The 19,109-nt window shown below is 34.1% G+C and overlaps 3 protein-coding genes across 7 annotated transcripts; 1 reads left to right on the top strand and 2 right to left on the bottom strand.

Moving 5' to 3' along the window:
- The first annotated feature begins 198 nt into the window (after window positions 1-198).
- Window positions 199-3,832, top strand: LOC117230753 (tubulin alpha-1 chain-like). Its single transcript, XM_033488497.1, has 3 exons — window positions 199-743; window positions 1,030-1,246; window positions 1,326-3,832. The coding sequence occupies exons 1-3, from the start codon at window positions 741-743 to the stop codon at window positions 2,450-2,452; spliced, it is 1,347 nt and encodes a 448-aa protein (XP_033344388.1). The 5' UTR covers window positions 199-740; the 3' UTR covers window positions 2,453-3,832.
- Window positions 2,808-14,727, bottom strand: LOC117230750 (protein hu-li tai shao). Of its 5 annotated transcripts, XR_004492842.1 has the most exons (15): window positions 14,485-14,688; window positions 14,051-14,237; window positions 13,599-13,981; window positions 13,079-13,528; window positions 12,816-12,952; window positions 12,625-12,742; window positions 10,951-11,064; window positions 10,732-10,824; window positions 10,401-10,596; window positions 10,173-10,310; window positions 10,003-10,074; window positions 5,710-5,777; window positions 3,916-4,059; window positions 3,572-3,608; window positions 2,831-3,205 (listed from the first exon to the last, which is right to left on the bottom strand). XR_004492842.1 is itself a non-coding variant. In XM_033488491.1 (14 exons), exons 1-13 carry the CDS (start codon window positions 14,593-14,595, stop codon window positions 3,931-3,933), a joined length of 2,196 nt encoding a protein of 731 aa, XP_033344382.1. In that variant the 5' UTR covers window positions 14,596-14,688; the 3' UTR covers window positions 2,808-3,205; window positions 3,916-3,930. The 5 variants fall into 5 exon arrangements, 4 of the variants coding, with proteins under 4 accessions (XP_033344382.1, XP_033344383.1, XP_033344384.1 ...); XM_033488491.1 differs by lacking the exon at window positions 3,572-3,608 and having other exon boundaries at window positions 2,808-3,205; XM_033488492.1 differs by lacking the exon at window positions 3,572-3,608 and having other exon boundaries at window positions 2,808-3,205; window positions 3,916-4,044.
- LOC117230757 lies at window positions 14,597-18,697 on the bottom strand. The gene is made up of 2 exons (XM_033488503.1): window positions 18,421-18,697; window positions 14,597-14,825 (listed from the first exon to the last, which is right to left on the bottom strand). The coding sequence occupies exons 1-2, from the start codon at window positions 18,521-18,523 to the stop codon at window positions 14,602-14,604; spliced, it is 327 nt and encodes a 108-aa protein (XP_033344394.1). The 5' UTR covers window positions 18,524-18,697; the 3' UTR covers window positions 14,597-14,601.
- Window positions 18,698-19,109: the final 412 nt, after the last annotated feature.

Genomic DNA, 19,109 nt, shown 5'->3' with positions numbered 1-19,109 from the left:
ATTACAAATTTGCATGAGGATATGTTGTAGAAAGTGAAGGGTCAATAACAAAAAGACAAAAATAAAGAAAATTTTTTAAACACGAATTGATAGTTTATACATTTTTTATATGTGAAAAATAAGAAAATTTAAGATTATAAAGATATTCCGTATATTGCGAATATAATGACAAAATACATATGTATTTTTATATGTACTATATGTACATAATGATCGAATTGCAAGTGTCAAAGATATACATATGTATGTGAACAAAAATAGACCACAAGAATGTGCATCACGAACTTTTCGTTCAATTGGCTAGTTACGACTTGGCTAGCAAAAGCTAGTTTTAGCTAAGATATGCTATTTATATTCGTTTATTAGATTTAATCTTAAGTGCGACGTAACTGAGAGCGGACTTGTCAAATATAACTTTTTATATTCACTCTGTTACTCTTAAATCTAAAAACGATACTTTGATGAAACAAAAATTCACAGTTTAGTACCAAGTTTAAACACAGTTAATTATGAAAAGTACCAAAATAGGAAAATAGCTTTTCCGATGAATACTTGCAATTAACTTGAGTACATTTCGAGATGATTCGAAGTGGAGGATATAAGAGGCCGACGACCGTTCTTGTGTTGCATCATTAAGTTTCAATCGTTCAAAGAAGCGGCACCCATCTTCTGTGTAAACGTGTTATTCGTCAGCAAAAAATTCTGTGTTTAATAAAGTTTTATATTTCTACGTAATTAAAATGGTAAGAAAAATTCACAATTCGGTCCAAAGTGACTACTGTAGTCAAAGTAACAGAAAGAAAAAGATGAAATAAAAAATTCAACTAAATAATAAATCATTAATACACTATTAGTCTGAATAACATTCTGTTTATTATTAAACGATGTAAAAATTAGTTTCCTGTATTCTAATTTTCTTTGGAAAAGAAGTGATGATTCGATATTTTGAATTCAAAAGGGCAATTGTATATACGATAAGAGCAAGGGTTGAAGAAAAAGATCATTATAGAAAAAATTTTTACGTTTCAGCGTGAGTGTATATCTATTCATGTCGGTCAAGCTGGCGTTCAAATTGGGAACGCTTGTTGGGAACTTTATTGTTTGGAACATGGAATACAACCGGATGGACAAATGCCATCAGATAAGTTTGTTGGCGATGATAGCTTTAGCACTTTCTTCAGTGAAACCAGCTCCGGAAAACATGTGCCCAGAGCAGTATTTGTTGATTTGGAACCTACAGTAGTTGGTAAGAGAAAAAAGGAGTCATTAAATCATTAAAAATTTGATATTCAGAAACAGTGACGATATTATTTATGCGTTTGTAGACGAGGTTCGAACTGGGACGTACAAGCATCTTTTCCATCCAGAACAATTGATCACTGGCAAGGAAGATGCAGCAAATAATTATGCTCGTGGTCATTATACAATTGGTAAAGAAATTGTCGACCTGGTTATCGATCGAATTCGTAAATTAGCGGATCAATGTACCGGATTACAGGGATTTCTTATCTTTCATTCGTTCGGTGGTGGTACTGGATCAGGATTTGCTTCCCTATTAATGGAGCGTCTTTCTGTCGACTACGGAAAGAAGTCTAAATTAGAATTTGCGATATATCCAGCTCCGAGAATTTCCACGGCAGTTGTTGAACCATACAATTCCATTCTTACCACTCATACGACTCTCGAGCATTCAGACTGCGCTTTTATGGTCGACAACGAAGCGATCTACGATATCTGTCAACGTAATCTGGATATCGAGAGACCAACTTACACTAATCTTAATCGGTTAATCGGACAGATTGTTTCTTCCATAACAGCTTCGTTGCGATTTGATGGTGCTTTAAACGTAGACTTAACCGAGTTTCAAACGAATTTAGTTCCTTATCCAAGAATCCACTTCCCTTTAGTTACGTATGCTCCTGTAATATCCGCCGAAAAAGCACATCACGAGCAACTCTCGGTCGCGGAAATCACCAACGCATGCTTCGAGCCAGCGAATCAAATGGTCAAATGCGATCCCAGGCACGGAAAATATATGGCTTGTTGCATGTTGTACAGAGGAGACGTGGTTCCAAAGGACGTAAATGCTGCAATCGCTATTATTAAAACGAAACGAACGATACAGTTTGTCGATTGGTGCCCGACAGGATTCAAAGTTGGTATAAATTATCAGCCACCAACAGCTGTACCAGGTGGAGATCTAGCTAAAGTTCAACGCGCTGTTTGTATGTTATCTAATACAACAGCTATTGCTGAAGCTTGGGCTCGTCTTGATCATAAATTCGACCTTATGTACGCTAAAAGAGCTTTTGTTCATTGGTACGTTGGAGAAGGCATGGAAGAGGGTGAGTTTTCCGAAGCTCGTGAGGATCTTGCAGCTCTTGAGAAGGATTACGAAGAGGTTGGGCTAGATTCGGTTGACGTAGAAACAGATAATGCCGACGAATACTGAATACTTATTTTTCTCATACCTTTAGTCCTTTGGTCTATTCTTCGCTAATTTTCTCGTTTCACCACTTAACTCTGATTTTCGCGCTTTTCCTCATCTTTTTTAAAACTTCTACTGCCGAGAAATCTTGTCAGGAACAGATATTTTTTATCTTAACATATATAGTTAATAAATTGATATTGTAAAGTATAATGATGTATCATAAAAAGAGAAGATTGAAAAATAGTATGTAAATGTGACACATAACGTACTTACATACAATAGCTTAAATAGAGGCGACACAAGAAAGGATAAGGCATATTTGGAATAAAGAAATTGAAGATGAAAATTATAACACGACGAGGAGTTATCCCACATATTTTCTTGTCAATCAGAGACGTATTTCGTTTGTTTCGTTTTATTGCATTACACAAACGGGGCTGGGGAGGCAAAATTAAATAGCGGATTAAATAGTTCAGCGCGACGCTTTAACAAATTAAAAACGTAAAAACATTAACAGTACAATATAGTTTCTTATCGTACGTAGACGTAATGCGATGGCAGTCTTGAGTCCTGGAAAGATGCTGTGATTGTTGCACGGTTATTTCAATTTTAAATTTTCTATGTTCTATTTCCTATTTTCTATTTTCATTCGTCTCCGGTATATGCATTTTTTTTAACTCGCTTTGCGATCTTCGACTCTTCTCTGTCTCGCGGCTTAATCCTCATTCGGTAATAGTTCTTTTATTTGCGATAAGCTTTTGCTCGTGGCAGTGTCTGGAAATAAAAAATCGAAGGGGAAACCTTTTATAAAGTACGATCCAATAACAACTTGTTTCCATTATTTATACTCGTGATGCATATCGAAACAGACATTGATTAAACAGTATGATTTTCAGAGACTAGTGAACAAAAAATGAGTTACACGCAATCCCGAATAATAACGTGTGACCGTATAAACACCATCATAGCAATCATGATTCTAACTGGCGACTATAGGATACGAAATCTAAGATTGCTGCAACTATGCGAATTACATTAGCATCAATAGCTCTTCTACTCTATAATAGTAATAACAATAATAATAATGAAAATTAAGAAAGAGAAGGAAGACATATTCTCACACAGAAATTTCTATCCTACCTTTCTTCTTTGAACTTCTTCTTACGATTAGTATTTCCTGGATACAAAAAATTTGATGTAAGTCGCGGTATAACTATTCCAATTAGCAAGAAGATAAGTGGAAGATTCGTGTGAAGTGACAATTTTATTCCCGTCATCAATCATAACATAACTTTTTAAACAAATATCTGCTAAAAATGCGACATTGATCTACGCAAAGTCAACTGGTTAGAATCAATAATTGTAAAAAAAAAAAAGAAAAAAAGAGAAAAGAAAGATTAACGCATGTATAATCGAGAATAATGAATGAGGTGGATACGGATAAAGATACCAATTCCAATATTGTGTATTTTGTACATACGTACCAAAGTTAGGACTACCTACGCCTCGACTGGCTTCTTCTTCTCTTTCTTCTTCTTTAGGAAAGATGGTGTCCTAAGGCCTTTCTTCTTCTTCTTTTCCTTTTTCGGCGACTCCTCGCTAACGCTCACATCCTGCGACACGGAACCCTTAACACGGAAGGTCCCAACCGTAACCATAAACCTTTCTGCATGCACATGCAAGTAGCCAATTCGCCTTTTCCTTCTTTCTCCCTACAAGCTCGCACACGCGCGCGCGCGCGCCTGCTCTTTCTTCCTCGAATCTTTTCTCCCATTATGTATCGTTTTATCAATATATGTATATATATATGTACAGTACTATGCAAAAATGTTAAACCATCTATAAAAAAGGAAGTATTTCATTTTTATGAACGAGTATAACGATACTTGATGTTGTTCGAACTCTGTTATTATTTTCAAGAATTTAATTCACGAATTGTCAGTATAGCTGAACTTCCCTAATTCGAATTTCTATAACTTTATTCTGTAGTATGAATCCGCTATGAAAATCTTTACATATTGAAATATAAACTTATTATAGTTCGAATTATTTGTCATATGACTAGGCATGTTATTTTACCCTCATAATTCGAATTCGAAGAAACCTAACCTTTGCAAGTAAAAGTTTACTAGCTATAAGTTGAAGTTTGGGGTCGGTTACTTTTACGATTCGAAATACATAATTATAATTATAATTGCATATATATACATTACGGTAAACAATTCTATATCAATTTGTACTCACTGTAGAGAATATCTGAAGGTTTGTCTTTATTTGAATCATAGTGGTATAAGTCAGACCACTGATTACACAAAACAGTATTCTATGTTTATTATTATACAGTATTGATTATATTTTTGCATGCCATGAAAACGTACTGTGGCAGAAAATGAAGTTATAGTTTAATTAATTATAAAAAATAATAAATGATAATTTAAAAAATTCAACTTCTCAAAATCTTGACTTACACCACTATGACTTTCAAAATATCATATAACACTGTATGGTATGGAAATATTTCCTAAATATTACCTGCAATTATGAGATCATCGTCGTAGACGGTCTAAAATGTTTCCATAGTATTGTACATACATATATGTATAAATACACGCGCACGTGTGTCCCATTTTCTTTTCCTTCGCCCCTTAGCGTTTTGCATGATCTTTATTGGATCCATAAAAATCGGTCATTCTTAGATTCATGCAAGCGAACACTATTGGCGTACTAGCTTATTCCTAGCATTATATCGCAGTTAATGACGAAGCAGCATTTGTGTATGATTCTTAAGATTCGTTCGATAAATTAAAGATGAGATTGTGATATAAAGATTCGTAAAAATTTACGATTAGTTTAAGATAAAAGATAATCACGACTAATTCTTTCATGTATAAAAAACGATGCGACATAGATTCGTTAGAAATAGTAAAAGACAAAAATGTGTAGCTTTATCATTTTACGAAACATCCTTATATGCAAAATGTGACACCGATCTTTAAATTGTTATAATAAAGATTTAATGCATGATAAAAGGTATGTTCCAATCTTGTGACTGTGTGTATATATGCGATATATATTTCGTTATCGCATATATACTTTGAGAATCCTCGAGCTTTTCTTTCGATAATTCATCGCTCCCTTTTATTTTTGCATTTTTCAAGTTCTATTAATCGACAATATAGCATGATAAAGGTTGAAGTTATATAAGATATTATTGCACATTTGTGATAAAACTCGAGGATAATGATAATATTTAAGTTAAGATGACGTAAGAAACAAACCTCTTTACTACTTTGAGAAAATGTACTGTGATGCGCATCAGAGTGATCGCCGTTTACGGTATTTTCCCCTGAAACAATAAGGTGAGAAATATTACACGTTGTCTACAAATTTTGTATATAAATGATAAAGAAGGGAAGCATAATATCATGTAAAATCTATGTTTACAAATACTCACGCTTACCTCGAAAACGAAAACCAAAGTATAATTCTTGTTTGCTCTTCAAGCGTTTCGAATATGCAGTCACATTATAACAACTGATAAAGATGTTAAAATGGATATTAAAATGATTTGTTTTGATCTCTGTATCTTGTTACTTTTAGGAAAATTATTTATTTCATAATCTTAATATGTTTCGCATACAAAACATGTACTCGGTACAAATAAAAGAAAAAATAAATAAGAAAAGAAAGAAAAACTAAAAAAACAAAGTATGCAATATCAGGACACGAACAATGTGCATAATACAATTGCAAACACTAGATACAAACAATAAACAAAACGAGCACTGTGTAGAAACAGAATACAAATTAACATATCGTTTTATACCTTTGATAAATAAAAAAATTTCTTTGGTTTGTAGCAACAAAAAAGGAATATTTTTGTGGATATTTGAAAAAGTATTTTTTAAATAATCCTAGGAACTAAATTCTACGATGATGGTTCTACTATTGGTTTTCTCAAGTTATTAACTTAAAGAAACTCCACTGAAGCAAGTGTTACATCTTTGAGGAGATGAATTTCTGAAAAGGACGATGTTTGATCGTTTGATGAAATCATTTTAAAGGAATGCGTTATTGTTATTTTCTAAGTTATGACTAGATAATTCTTTGTCATTTACGATTTTTTCGGAATCACAAAATGTATAAGTATCATTAAGTCGTTTTCCTCCAATTTCTGCGTTTAAATCCACAATCTTCTCGTCTGATTCTTCTTCACCTATGGTTGATAACGGAGAATATTCTTGATTGTAATCCATAGGACAGGAATTCATACAATAAATACAATCAACGCACGCTTCTACAGCTTTAGTAGTCTCTGATAGTGTCATTGGTTCTTTTCTTCTTTTCTCAATTTCGAACAGATCATACGAACCTACATTGCAATCCATTTCAACAAGTTTTTCTAAACTTTCAGATAGACCAGGCTCAACTTCTTCCTTATTTTGTCTATGCGATGTTTTATTTTCAACACTGCTCTCGACATCTAAACTTCTCTCTATTCGGAAGTTCAATTCAACTGCTTCTTTATTAGTATTTATTGGCTTCGCTTTCACTATTGTACGAAACTCGAAAATTGCGTCTGCTTTTGTTTCAACAGATTGATTATTCTCCTCGTCTAAAGCCAAATTCTCAAAAGAAATCGATGTAACTCCCATACTTCGATCAGATCTTTTTGATTCATCACTGTTTATCATTGTCAAATTATCCACCCGCTGCCCGATTTCCTCTTTCTCATTGTTACTAGTATTACTGTCTTCTTTTTCTTTCAACTCTACAGCCTTAGAAGTCTCTGATAGTTTTGCTACTTCTTCTTCCCTTGTATCAATTTCAGGTAAATTATCCGAATCTATATTCCAATCCTTCTCAGCAAGCTTCTCTAAACTTTCAGGTAGACTGAGTTCAACTTTTTCCTTATCTTTTTTATGAGATTTTTTATTTCCAACATCTGAATTTATATTCCAATCTATCTCAGCGAGTTTCTCTAGACTTTCAGATAGACCGGACTCAACTTCTTCCATATTTTGCCTATGCGATTTTTTATTTTCAACACTGCTCTCAACATCAAAATTTCTCTCTATTCGGAAGTTCAGTTCAAATTCCTTTTTATCAGTATTTGTTGGCTTCGCCTTCACTAGTGTATGAAATTCGAAAATTGCTGCTTCCATCATGTCATCTGCTTCTGCTGTTGTTTCAGGAGACTGATCATTCTTCTCGTGTAAAACCAGATTTTCAAAAGCGGTAACAGTCGGTGCAACTTGTGTGTTTCGATCAGATGCTTTTTTTAATTTGTCACTGTTTACCGTTGTTGTCAAATCCTTCTGCTGCCCAATGTTTTCTTCGTCATTGTTAACAGTATCATTGTTCCCTTTTTCTCTCAGCTCTATATTTGCATAGGTTTTTGCTTTTTTAATTTCATCGCATGCATCGATCACATGGTGAATAACTTCATGTATAACGATAACAGGCGTAGTTTGATTGGTCTGAGTCTTTTCGATTTCTTTCGGCGTGTGTTTATTATCTTTTACGTTCAAACATAATTTTGGAGTTGAGGATTGCCAAGAAATGGTTGATAACGGTGAACTAGATCGATCATTTAACTCTATACTCGAGAGAGTATCATAAACTTTTTGAAAAATTTCATTTACTAGACAGTAAATGATCACATACGTGTCATTTCCATTAAGTTCTGCGATAATTTCATTCGCTATATTGCTTATGTCATTTCGAAAATATTCACCGGTAGTTTCCAGCAATTCTAAAGTCGTGTCGGTGAATAGTTCCAACATATCAGATCCTTCGTTCGAACGAATTTCAACTTGTCCATTATCAAAACATACATCGTTATTTATTGTCTTATTATCGTTAGAAAGCTCACACTTTTCACTGTCGAATAACGAATTGAACCAAATATAATTATCAGTTTTATCGTCTACGCAGTCCTTTTTTTCCCATTGTTGTTGTTCGTTTTTGGGACTTTTCTCTTCGTTTGATTGCAAAAAGCAATCCTGCTCCAAGTTATTATTGGGTTCAGATGTAAATGTTGATAACTTTGACGATTTGTCTATCATCATTTTATCGATATTTTCGTGATCATTTTCTGAATTTATACATGGTGTCAAACTGTATATTAAACTCATATCGGACGGATCTAAACTATATTTCTTTGAGACTTTAAGTTCAGGAGAAGATAAAGCGATTAATCTTGTTTTCGTTGGTGGTATGTTTGAATCAATACAGCTTACTATTTCGGTAATCTGTTCCATAGAGCTTGTATCGATCGACTTCAAATTCGTTTTATCATTTCTATCTTTTTCTTGCATTTTTTCGTTAGAAGACGGAACATTCAATGAACTTACGTTATTTTTCATTTCCAATGATCTACGAACTTTAGATTTTCTTTTCTTGGTCGATTCTTCTTGTGTTTTTTTGTCTTCAAAGTAAACCAAATTTGGAACTTGCTCAAGACCATTGTATTTCGTGTCACCCAAGCAATTTACTTGCTCACCAGTTAATATAACTGGAGGACAAGGACGGTAGTCGATTAACTTAGTTACTAACCGCTCTGCGATTATGTCACCTCGGACAATTTCTAAACGTGGTTCGTATCGATATAGTTCAGCAACTGGACAATGACGGTGTTCATTAATAACGCAGGCATCATTTTCAATCTTGTTCTCACATTTGTTTTTGCATTGAATGCAGAACCTGCTCGGTGAACCAAGATCTGCAACCATAGTGTCCCATTACACCACAATCGTATTTTAATATTTGCTCCTTTCGTTTATCTTCTTTCTCAGAAGATATTTATTATGATCACGGATGCTCACACCTGCGTATCTGAGAAATTTCTTGTATTCGCAACAGCTGATAAAATGAAAAGTATAATATCTTAAAATCTTTCAACTGTAACATCAAACAAATCAAACAAATTGGTCCGAGTATATCCCGGGACAAATTGATTTCTTAAAAATCGTGTCAGTCATTACCATACTCGAGTTGTGCACACAGCTTTTATAAATTACATTTACTATAATTCGTAATTCAAGGAAGAAATTATAATGAGAACAGAATATTATTTATTAATGCGATGCAAGGTAGTTAACATGCAATCTAGGACAAAAATTAAAAAAAGGGAAAGAATATAGAGGAAATAACACTTATATTCCTGTACCAAACATAAATATGCAAAATGTTTATGCGAATGTAAGTACATCCATGCAAGGTGCAAGCGTTAGTGATCATAAATAAAGGTGACAAATTAAGGTAGGGAAAAAATGTAATGATAAATTGCAACACCTTCGTGCTTATGGAACAAGCCTTGCGATCGTTATCATTAATTATACGAAATTTCATTTAAAAATGCAATATTATGAAACACATAGAAGACAGGAGGAATAAGACTTAAAAAAGAAAATGTAAAAGTAATACGACACAAGACTGCCCATATATTATATTGAACATGCATACTGCACGTTTCTTCGATCATTTTCAAAATATCTCCGCCTCTATGAAAATGATCGATTTAAAGTGCATAAGCTCTGGAAGCTAAAAATTGTAAAAAAATAGCTTACCGTCGCTCAATACAACTTCAGGTTGACTTGGTGCAGGCACTTGTTTCGTTTCTATCCGTAGAACTCGGGGTTCTGAAAGTAATTGAGACACGATGCATTGATCGATTTATTTTTCAGTTCTGAGATAACAATAAAATACAAAAAACATATGAGAATTTGTTATTACTTACCATCTCTGCTCTCTTCTTCTGTTTCCGAAGTTACAGATACCGGCGATTGAATTGGACTTTTGGCAGTGCTTGATTCGTGTGTTGCCCGACTAACATTGAATGATGACAATGCTTCCGATTCTGATTGCGATTCATCATCTGTAAAACAAGAAAAGATCAAACCAAAATTACATTTACTCACTATGTAAATTTTCAATTGAGGGCAAGTTTATATGCTATTTTGCTTACAGATATCTCCTTTTTGTTTGCGTTCAACTTCTCTCTTATACTGATCAAGTTCTTGATCGGTAACAGCATCGAAAGGATTTTTGGCATATGGTGTCTTGTAAACCATTGCGTTGTGTTGAAACCCTCTTTGAATGATACCTTTACTGGCTGCCCCTACCAACACTACTTGTTCTCCTGTTCCGCTAATAGTGGCATCCTTTCATAAGCGAATGAATGTTCTCATCAATATATATTTTATCAAAAAATAGGATGTATAATTTAATAAGATAGTAAATTAATAAATTATTATAATTTTAATTTCGAGTTATTACTTTAAAATGTGTCACATCACCTGCATTTTTTTGGCTTCTTCCCATGTAACTCCTTCTAATATGTGGGATTGTGGTCCAGCTGATATCTTATCTGCCCTACGATAATCCTTTATCTAAACAAAAAAGCACAGCTCCAAGGGTTTATTCAGTTTGCAAATACAAAATATTTATATATTATTTCATTGAAATATTTTAAGAAGTGAACGTAAACTGAATCAATGCAATTTCATGTTACTTACCTGTTGTTGTAATTGTTTAAATTCCTTTGGATTGGTATTTTTCGGTACAAATTGAAGGGCACTGTCGATCTTCACCGGTGTACTGCTATGCGTCGGAGATCCGTCTGATACCCACTGCACACAAAACCAGAACGTTAGTCGACCCTTATCGATAATTCGACATCCAACACAGCATTATGAGATATCTATTTTCGCATTGTCTGCGTATGTTATGTGTGCCTGCTTTGCTGGTGATGTCGTCTCGTTATCATTTCAATCAATTTGAATGCGTAACATTATTAATGTTGCAACATTTTAGACTGTTCATTTGCCAAATTCAAGTACACATTTTTCGATTAATTTACCTACGATCTTATCTCCTTACAGCATTAAAAAAATTACGTCTACGTCTATTTACGCCTATATATACTACTGTCATTAACAGCGAATATTCTTCGAATGTTTCATATCTACCTCCCTCTGATCTAGGGTCGATCGATCTGGTTTTGTAAATGCAGTGGGACGAAGAGTTGAATATCCATCCCTTCGACGACACGATTTTAACAGGCACACATTCATACACAGTTTCGAATGTGAATCAGTCAAATAATGATATCCATGCGCATCATATGACTATCTTAAATTCGATGCTCATACAACAGAGCTAAAATGCCATAAACTCGACAAAATGCTCGAGAATAAGGCTATTATTTGTTCATCGAATCGATCATTGAAACATAGATTCATAACACACTTCAATAAAATTCTTTCTATTTTTTTCTTCATTTTATACATGCTGCCATGCCGTTGTAAAGTAAAGAGAAGGGTTCTATCTTTTTTCGAAAAATTACCTATACACGATAAACAGTAGACATATATTTATTTATATATTAATAAGCTACAAGAGAGAGGCGCGATAAAGTCCCATTATAATTTTAGTCAATCCACCGAAAGATACACAATATTATAGCAACATTTATTTAGAACTACATTTTATATTAATCATAAGTAGATCGTTGGGAATTTATTAGATGTATTAGATTGTATTCCCTTTTCCCTCTCTCTTTTCTTTCTTTTCACATGAATTTCTTCACAGTGTATTTTCTATTATAATATTATAAATTGGAATGTATCGAAGGTACGCAAATATCACTACGGAGATTATAAACAACGAATAAATGTAATATAATTGATCAGGAGGATTCAATGTTCAGAATAATCATGAACTTTTACTTTCAGTTACTTTCCATATGAGATCTTTTCTCTTTTGCCATGTCTTAAATGTATGCAATAAAGTATATTGAAAGAGAATAATGGACAACATGAAATATGATTAATTTGTTTTCTTAACTCAAAGGAATTAAGCAATATTTTTGAAAACTTGTACGATCTCTTTTCTTACAATTAACGATGATAATTACGTTTCGACAAATAACTTTATAGAAGATTATAAATGTAACAACATGTGCATGTAAAATACCAATCTTAATATAAATGCAAATCTTGACATTGTCTTAATAGTATTTTTTTTTAATAATATTATGCAAGATCGTCTAATTCTTGCGCAAATTTCGTCTTCCTTTCCATACACTGTTTTTTACTTTCTTCTATTATTTTTCTTTTTTATTTATCATTTATTTTAGAAGCACGCCGTTACATCTATTCAGTTTTGTTCTCAAAAGTGATGACTTCTACCTTTGTAATTTTCTTCGGATCAGGAGTTCCTGTTTCAAGTATTTCGACCTTTTGGTATACATTGGGCGAATTTAACCAACGTGACCTATCCGTGCCTTTACGGCCACCTTTCCAGAGCCTATAAAAAAGTGGGAACGTGATAAGTTATCTTCAATAATTGTGAAGCACCTTTATGTAACAAACATATTTACCCCTGTTTATAAAGTTCTTCTTCTTCGAGTAAATATCCCAAAGACGAGACTGCCGGTGGTACTTCTACATCGTTTCGAGGCCGCGGAGGTTCTCCTTTTACTAGTGGATTTCTGTATATATAGCCAGTTCGGAAACCCTGCGAATGACCCAATAACTTGTTAGCTATTACAGAATCAGTAATAAGCGAGAACGATGCAACGTTCCGGAATGAAAGAAAAAACAGAAGGATTGAGGTAAAGCAACGGAAGGTCTATATACTTACTGCATTATCGAGCATTCGCATAAGTGCCTCAAATTCAGTTCCACCAATTCGCCAACGCTTTTCGAGTTTCTCAGCAAGAGCAGTGGTTTCGGTGATTTGAGCCGTTTGTTGCGGTGTGGGTGGTTTTCTCGAGGCTTCGAATATAGCTTTCTTAGACTCTTCGGAAATAAGATTTAAATTATCCAAACCAGCAGGCATTAGTTTTAACTGGGTCTCGCAAGCTAGGACCATATTGTAAACATTGAAGAAAGCTTCTTCGACAGTTTCTCCGCAGCAGAGAGCACCGCGATTCGTTAAAAGCATAACTTTATTCATCGGTCCAAGATTTCTTGCTATCTTCTCTTTTTCTTCTGGTTCAAAAAATCCACCTACATACTGATGCGTGCTTACCTCTCCTATTACTATACTTTCTTGTCCAATTGGCAGTAATCCGCACTTTAATGACGAGATCTGAGGAAATATATAATTAACAGAGACGCAAAATGTAAAAACAGAATAAAATATGCATTTCTTTACTCACAGCAGTAACGGACGGAGTGGTAATATGAACAATGCATTTTATATCAGGTCTAGCAGCGTGGATCGTTGAATGCAATTGAAACCCTGCCACATGAACACCAAAATTGGTTGTCCCCTGTTCCACGACCGTTCCTTGCATATCAACTTTAATCAAGCTTGAAGCAGTAACTTCGTGATACAACAGACCATACGGATTAACTAAAAAGTGTTCTTGATCTTGATTTAAGCGTGCTGTAATTTGTCCACCAACACCTTGAGTCCAACCATAGAGATCAAGCAGTCTAAATACTGCTGCCAATTTGCAGCGCAATAGTTTCTCTCCCTTTGCATAACCCATACTTTCGACACCGCGTATATCGTTGATAGGTAATACACAATTAGAAGCTGTAAGAGAATTAGTTAGATAAGCATTTGATAAAACACAATTGAATAACTGGTATTTAATGAACTTACTTTTAAAAACATTTGCATTAAACCGAGCACCTTGTGCACCCATCATATCAGAGATTTGCTGTAGTAGACCTGATGGTCCAGCACCATCTTTCATTTGTGTCTCAATAATGCGTTCTAATTCTTCGCGAAAAAGTCGAGAATTCATCATCATTTCAACTCTCTTCCTTCTTTCCATCTCCCTCATATCCTACGCAAAAATGTAATGGAAAATATAATTTAAAAATATATCTTAGATATGCAACACTGTTGTGCGATTTTTCATTCAAGTCACATATACCGTCTGATAGTGGACTATTTTATATATGCCTAGAAATCCCAAAGAGGTGGCTAAAAAGCGCAATATGTATCGAAAACGTTACACGTAGCACAAAAAGTAAGTACAAGATACCACAAAAATTCTTTTATTGCTTAACAAATTTTTTTCGAAATCTTACCGCATCGATGTCTGCAGGCCGCATTTTACTCTTCTCTTCTTCTGTCAAACCGTCCATTACCCCATTCGTATGTGGTTCAGTCAACGGTTGTTGCTGACTTGTGTCTGCCATTCTTGCTTAATTACTGTCCTTTGTTCCGAAATTATATCTTTTTCTCTCGTTGTTTGTTTTGTTTCCCACAGATATAAACTGTGCCAATATCACAAGCACTGACACTAGCACTAGATACGACACTGCCCCTATTACTAGTATCGTCGTCTCCACCACCACCTCCACCACCTCCTCCGCCACCACCGCCACCGCCGCCTCCTCCGCCGTCCTCCCCTGCCGTTGAACACCGACTAAAACAAAATGTTTTACATCATTATTAATAACTATTAATATGTTTTAATGTATTTTTAAAAATTAAAAGGAAAAATAAGGGACTCGTTTCTCGATTAGATATAATTCTTATCTTTCTAGTTAAATAGAACTGATTTAACTGATTTAATACATTATCTTTCAGTATTCTTTTGATTCTGACATAAGGGGTATATCATACTTCGTTATCTATAGGAAAGATAATTTTCAGGCGTTTCTCTGCTCATTTCGAACGTAGAAACCAATGAACACAAGAAAAGCGACAGGAGACAGCAAACGATCAATAAACTTCCGAGTAACAGTCAAGTAGAGTAAGGTGCGTCGAACGCGTAGATGGTAGGGGCAAATTACAAGAATCCTTAGTGCGACTGAAATCGTAGTTTCCTTTTTTCAAATTCTTACTACGTTTATTTATATCACGTGTTTCCATCGTCTTCCCCTATGGTCGTATCCTAATCCCCCTATCTTAACGCTATCTTTCATTTTATATTTTCCGTATCTCTTTTTGTTCAGTCTTTAAATATACTACGACAATAAATGTATCTACATCCTGCCATTCTACTATCAAAAATAAAATATTTAATCTCTTATATTCTGGATTATGTCCTCTTGATTTTTTGCCGCCATCTTTATTTCTGATATTTCAAGTCTGTTTAAAATAACACGTATGCTAAAAATAGATACATCTTAAAACCATTGGAGCATAATTGTGACAAGAATAATACTTATAAGTGTCATCAGACTTCTAAGAATATTTGGTTAATAAAAGAAATGTAATACGGACATATAGAACTAATGCTGTTGAAGATTACATATTTAATGTGTGCTTTATTTTTTTTATGCTTATGCAACCAATGATTGCTCAGAAAACATAGAAAAATCTGAGCACTGAATAACACGAACTGTTTCTATAATACGAATTTATAATACAATTCTAAAGAACAGAAAAGGTTGATTTGGTATATTATTGTTTAAATTAGTTCGTACAGTAAGAAAATAAATATATTTTGTATTACATCTGTTCATCGTTAGATGTGTCAAGCACCATACACTAGAGTATCGCTAATAACCTTGTTTAACGGCTCTTGATAATTCGGAAGCGTATGCTTAACCCAAATTCTCAACTTCCGCAAATTCTACTCTAAACAGGCAAATTGCAGAGATCGTTCTACAAATTCTTTTACTGCTCATACGAAATACGTTTGCCACCATGTCTAGAGCGATTTTCTATTCAATTGCTTTTTTACCGCTCACTTTATCGATTTCGTTCCAAACGTTATCGTACACACAATGGTGGAGAAAAGGATTTTATTCAACAATTTCCTCAGTTCTTTTTAATTTCAGTAAACGTAATTATAATTTATTACTTCTACATTTTTAAAAACTAATACTACCTATTTTAAAATATGAACAAAATTCTGTAACTATATGCTACGTTGAAACAAATAAAAAGTACTGCAGTTTAAGTTATTGATCGAATAATGCACGTTGTTTAATATTAAAGTAATTGTGTTATTTTATAATAAGCAAATTGTTATATTGTTATACCAATATTTGAGATATATAATAATATAAATTTTATTTCTCATACGTTTAACAATAAAATTTACTTTCAAGATTAATCATAAACAGTATATATGATATAACACTAGCAATCGCTATTACAAAGTTCTATCCATATTTACATTATTATATATTTTAAATATTAATATGATTTTTCTCTTGTATTATATGTATCCTAACTTGGTTAATTTTTACATTAAATTTTATTGATTAGTATGTGACAGATAAAAGATATAAATGTTTATTAAATTATTTTATATTATTTTATCTGAATATTTAATTAGCGGAAAGAAAAAACCTAAAAAGATTTCTTATTTTAAACAGCTTCTTTATCTTACGTACGTACATAACTCATTATGACCAAGTAATGTCATTCCTTCAATTAACGTTCGTCAACGAACGCCAATTGAATTCTAGCCATTCACGGTTAATCGACATTACCTTGCTAACATTTATCTGTATCATGACGATATCAATTTTTCGCTTTCTCGTATATTTCATAAGAATAATTATTAAATTTATACGTCTGTTTAAATATGTGTTTTTTGAGAAAAATATAAAAACTAGTCAAACAAGTTACGAGACCTGTTAGTATTTCGTGGAAAGGAGCCAATTAGGATGAAAAACGTAGATAATGTATTGAACTATCGAGATAGTGAACTGAATGCGCGTATTGCGCGCGAGATACTTAATGCGACGCGTCCGCTGTTTCTCGACGCGATGATGTCATAACTTAAAACGTAAAGCTTACTATCGGTGCTCGTTGGGCGATACTACGTTTGCCCGGGCATAATGAAAGGCACGATCGTTGTAGTCTACGTCAATATAGTACATTCGTAGAACAGATCTTTTAACGAAATAACGAACCATTTGTTATTATATACGTTTTACTTAAATTCGTTTTCCATTATTAATAACAACATTATTTTCAATGAAATAATATTTCGAATAGTAATACTGTTCAAAAATATGTAATAAGATTCAAAGGAACAGCAAATTATAATTACAGGTAAATTCAAGTGAAATGCATTTAAATCAATCAAAAGTTGAAAAATGACGAAGAGATAAATCAACACACTAGCAAACGCACAGGTGAGCGTGCCTACTATAGAATCGAAACTCGAGAGTAGCAAGTTTATTTCCAAGCGACGATAGATTGCGCGCGGGCGGTCTGGAGTTTGTAACAAAAAAAAAGACGTCAACGATTATGCAGCAACCTATTGGACCTACGTGTTAAATAATACTTTTCACGGTAAAATTGGTGATGATTTAAGATTTTTGTTTAAGACACTTGCCTACACGAGAATATCCGCGTTGCATTGTTATTTTCCCACCATTTACGAATTCGATCATAAGGACGTTGAGACGAACTCAGCGTACGGTTATTCGTGTGAATACGCCCAAATGACCACTACATGTATGTCAATTTAATCCTCTACAAACAAATGCGAGCAATTTCGTGTACACAACCGTGCGTGCCCGCGACATTCAGAAGTAAATTTAATAGTATAAAAGAGAATCAACTTGTACACTGGTTACACCTTGTCGAGCTTTTTTGTCCTGACACTACTAGGCGGAGCAGTGTAACCAATTGATTAAATACACGTAGAGAATAACGAAAGGAAACTGAGTCTCGCCTGCTGTTCAAATAATGACACACTTATTTATCACTGTACAGACAACATCCATATAGAACACTAAAATAATATCAACTTTTAAATTCATGAAATAAAAACCTGCAATGAATATAGTTTTTAGTTTCAACTGAATGGTTCCCGCCGGTCATAGTTTACGCAATGCTGTGAAACATTATGTTAAGTGAAAGAATGTAGTAGCAAATTGCAATCGCGTTTAAGATTAAATTTTTCATTAGAACTGTATGTTTAACATGAATATAGAAATAAAAGAAGGTCAATGGTATAACAATGCAAATGGCGATACAGCAATGGTGAGTAATGGGTTTCAATGGCGCAATTATGACAGCGAGTATCTTGACAGTAATTATCTACGTACCTTTATTCAATATACTACAACTGATGAGAAGATACACGACAGGCGAAATTATAAAATATAGTCGAAAAATGCATCTACACATGCACACAAAGCCATTCAACATTGTCGCTCAATCGACTCGACTCGACTCGACTCAACACTACACCAACTCGGTACGGTATGACACACCCCTTACGCTACGTCATTCTTGTCAATTATTTCGAACCACGTTCTCTCGTACAGAGTGTTGGAACTTTCCAAGTGATTCGTATTTACAGTGGTATTTTTTGTTATTAGTTAGTGAAGTAGTGACTTACCTAGCGCAAAATCGGCAACTATCGTCAATGATCGATATATCCGTATTCGTTTGGGGAACCGTTCGACTCGCTGTTCGTATCACCGAGCGGTCGTTCCGTTCGGTGGACAGCTTCCCCGCCCCCGTCGCCGTCGATGCTCTTCCGGCGGCTGGCAAACCTTCCCCAAGCCTCCTCCTCCTCCACCTCCTAGTAACTTCGCTCCTACTACCACCACTACTATTCCTACCACCACCACCACCACTTCCACTTCACTTCTACCTCTATCTTCTGTTCACCACTTTCGTTACAACCACTTCGAGCTTTATATCTCCTTTTCTCTTTCTGTATTTACTTTTCCAACCAGCTCTACCTTTTAACCTATGCTTTTATAATTTATTTATATTATATAACATG

Source organism: Bombus vosnesenskii, unplaced genomic scaffold, assembly GCF_011952255.1.
Source record: "Bombus vosnesenskii isolate JDL3184/JDL3185 unplaced genomic scaffold, Bvos_JDL3184-5_v1.1 scf7180000013267, whole genome shotgun sequence".
Lineage (NCBI taxonomy): Eukaryota > Metazoa > Arthropoda > Insecta > Hymenoptera > Apidae > Bombus > Bombus vosnesenskii.
The sequence above is the reverse complement of the archived record's forward strand: the minus strand, read 5'-3'. Positions and strand labels throughout refer to the sequence as shown.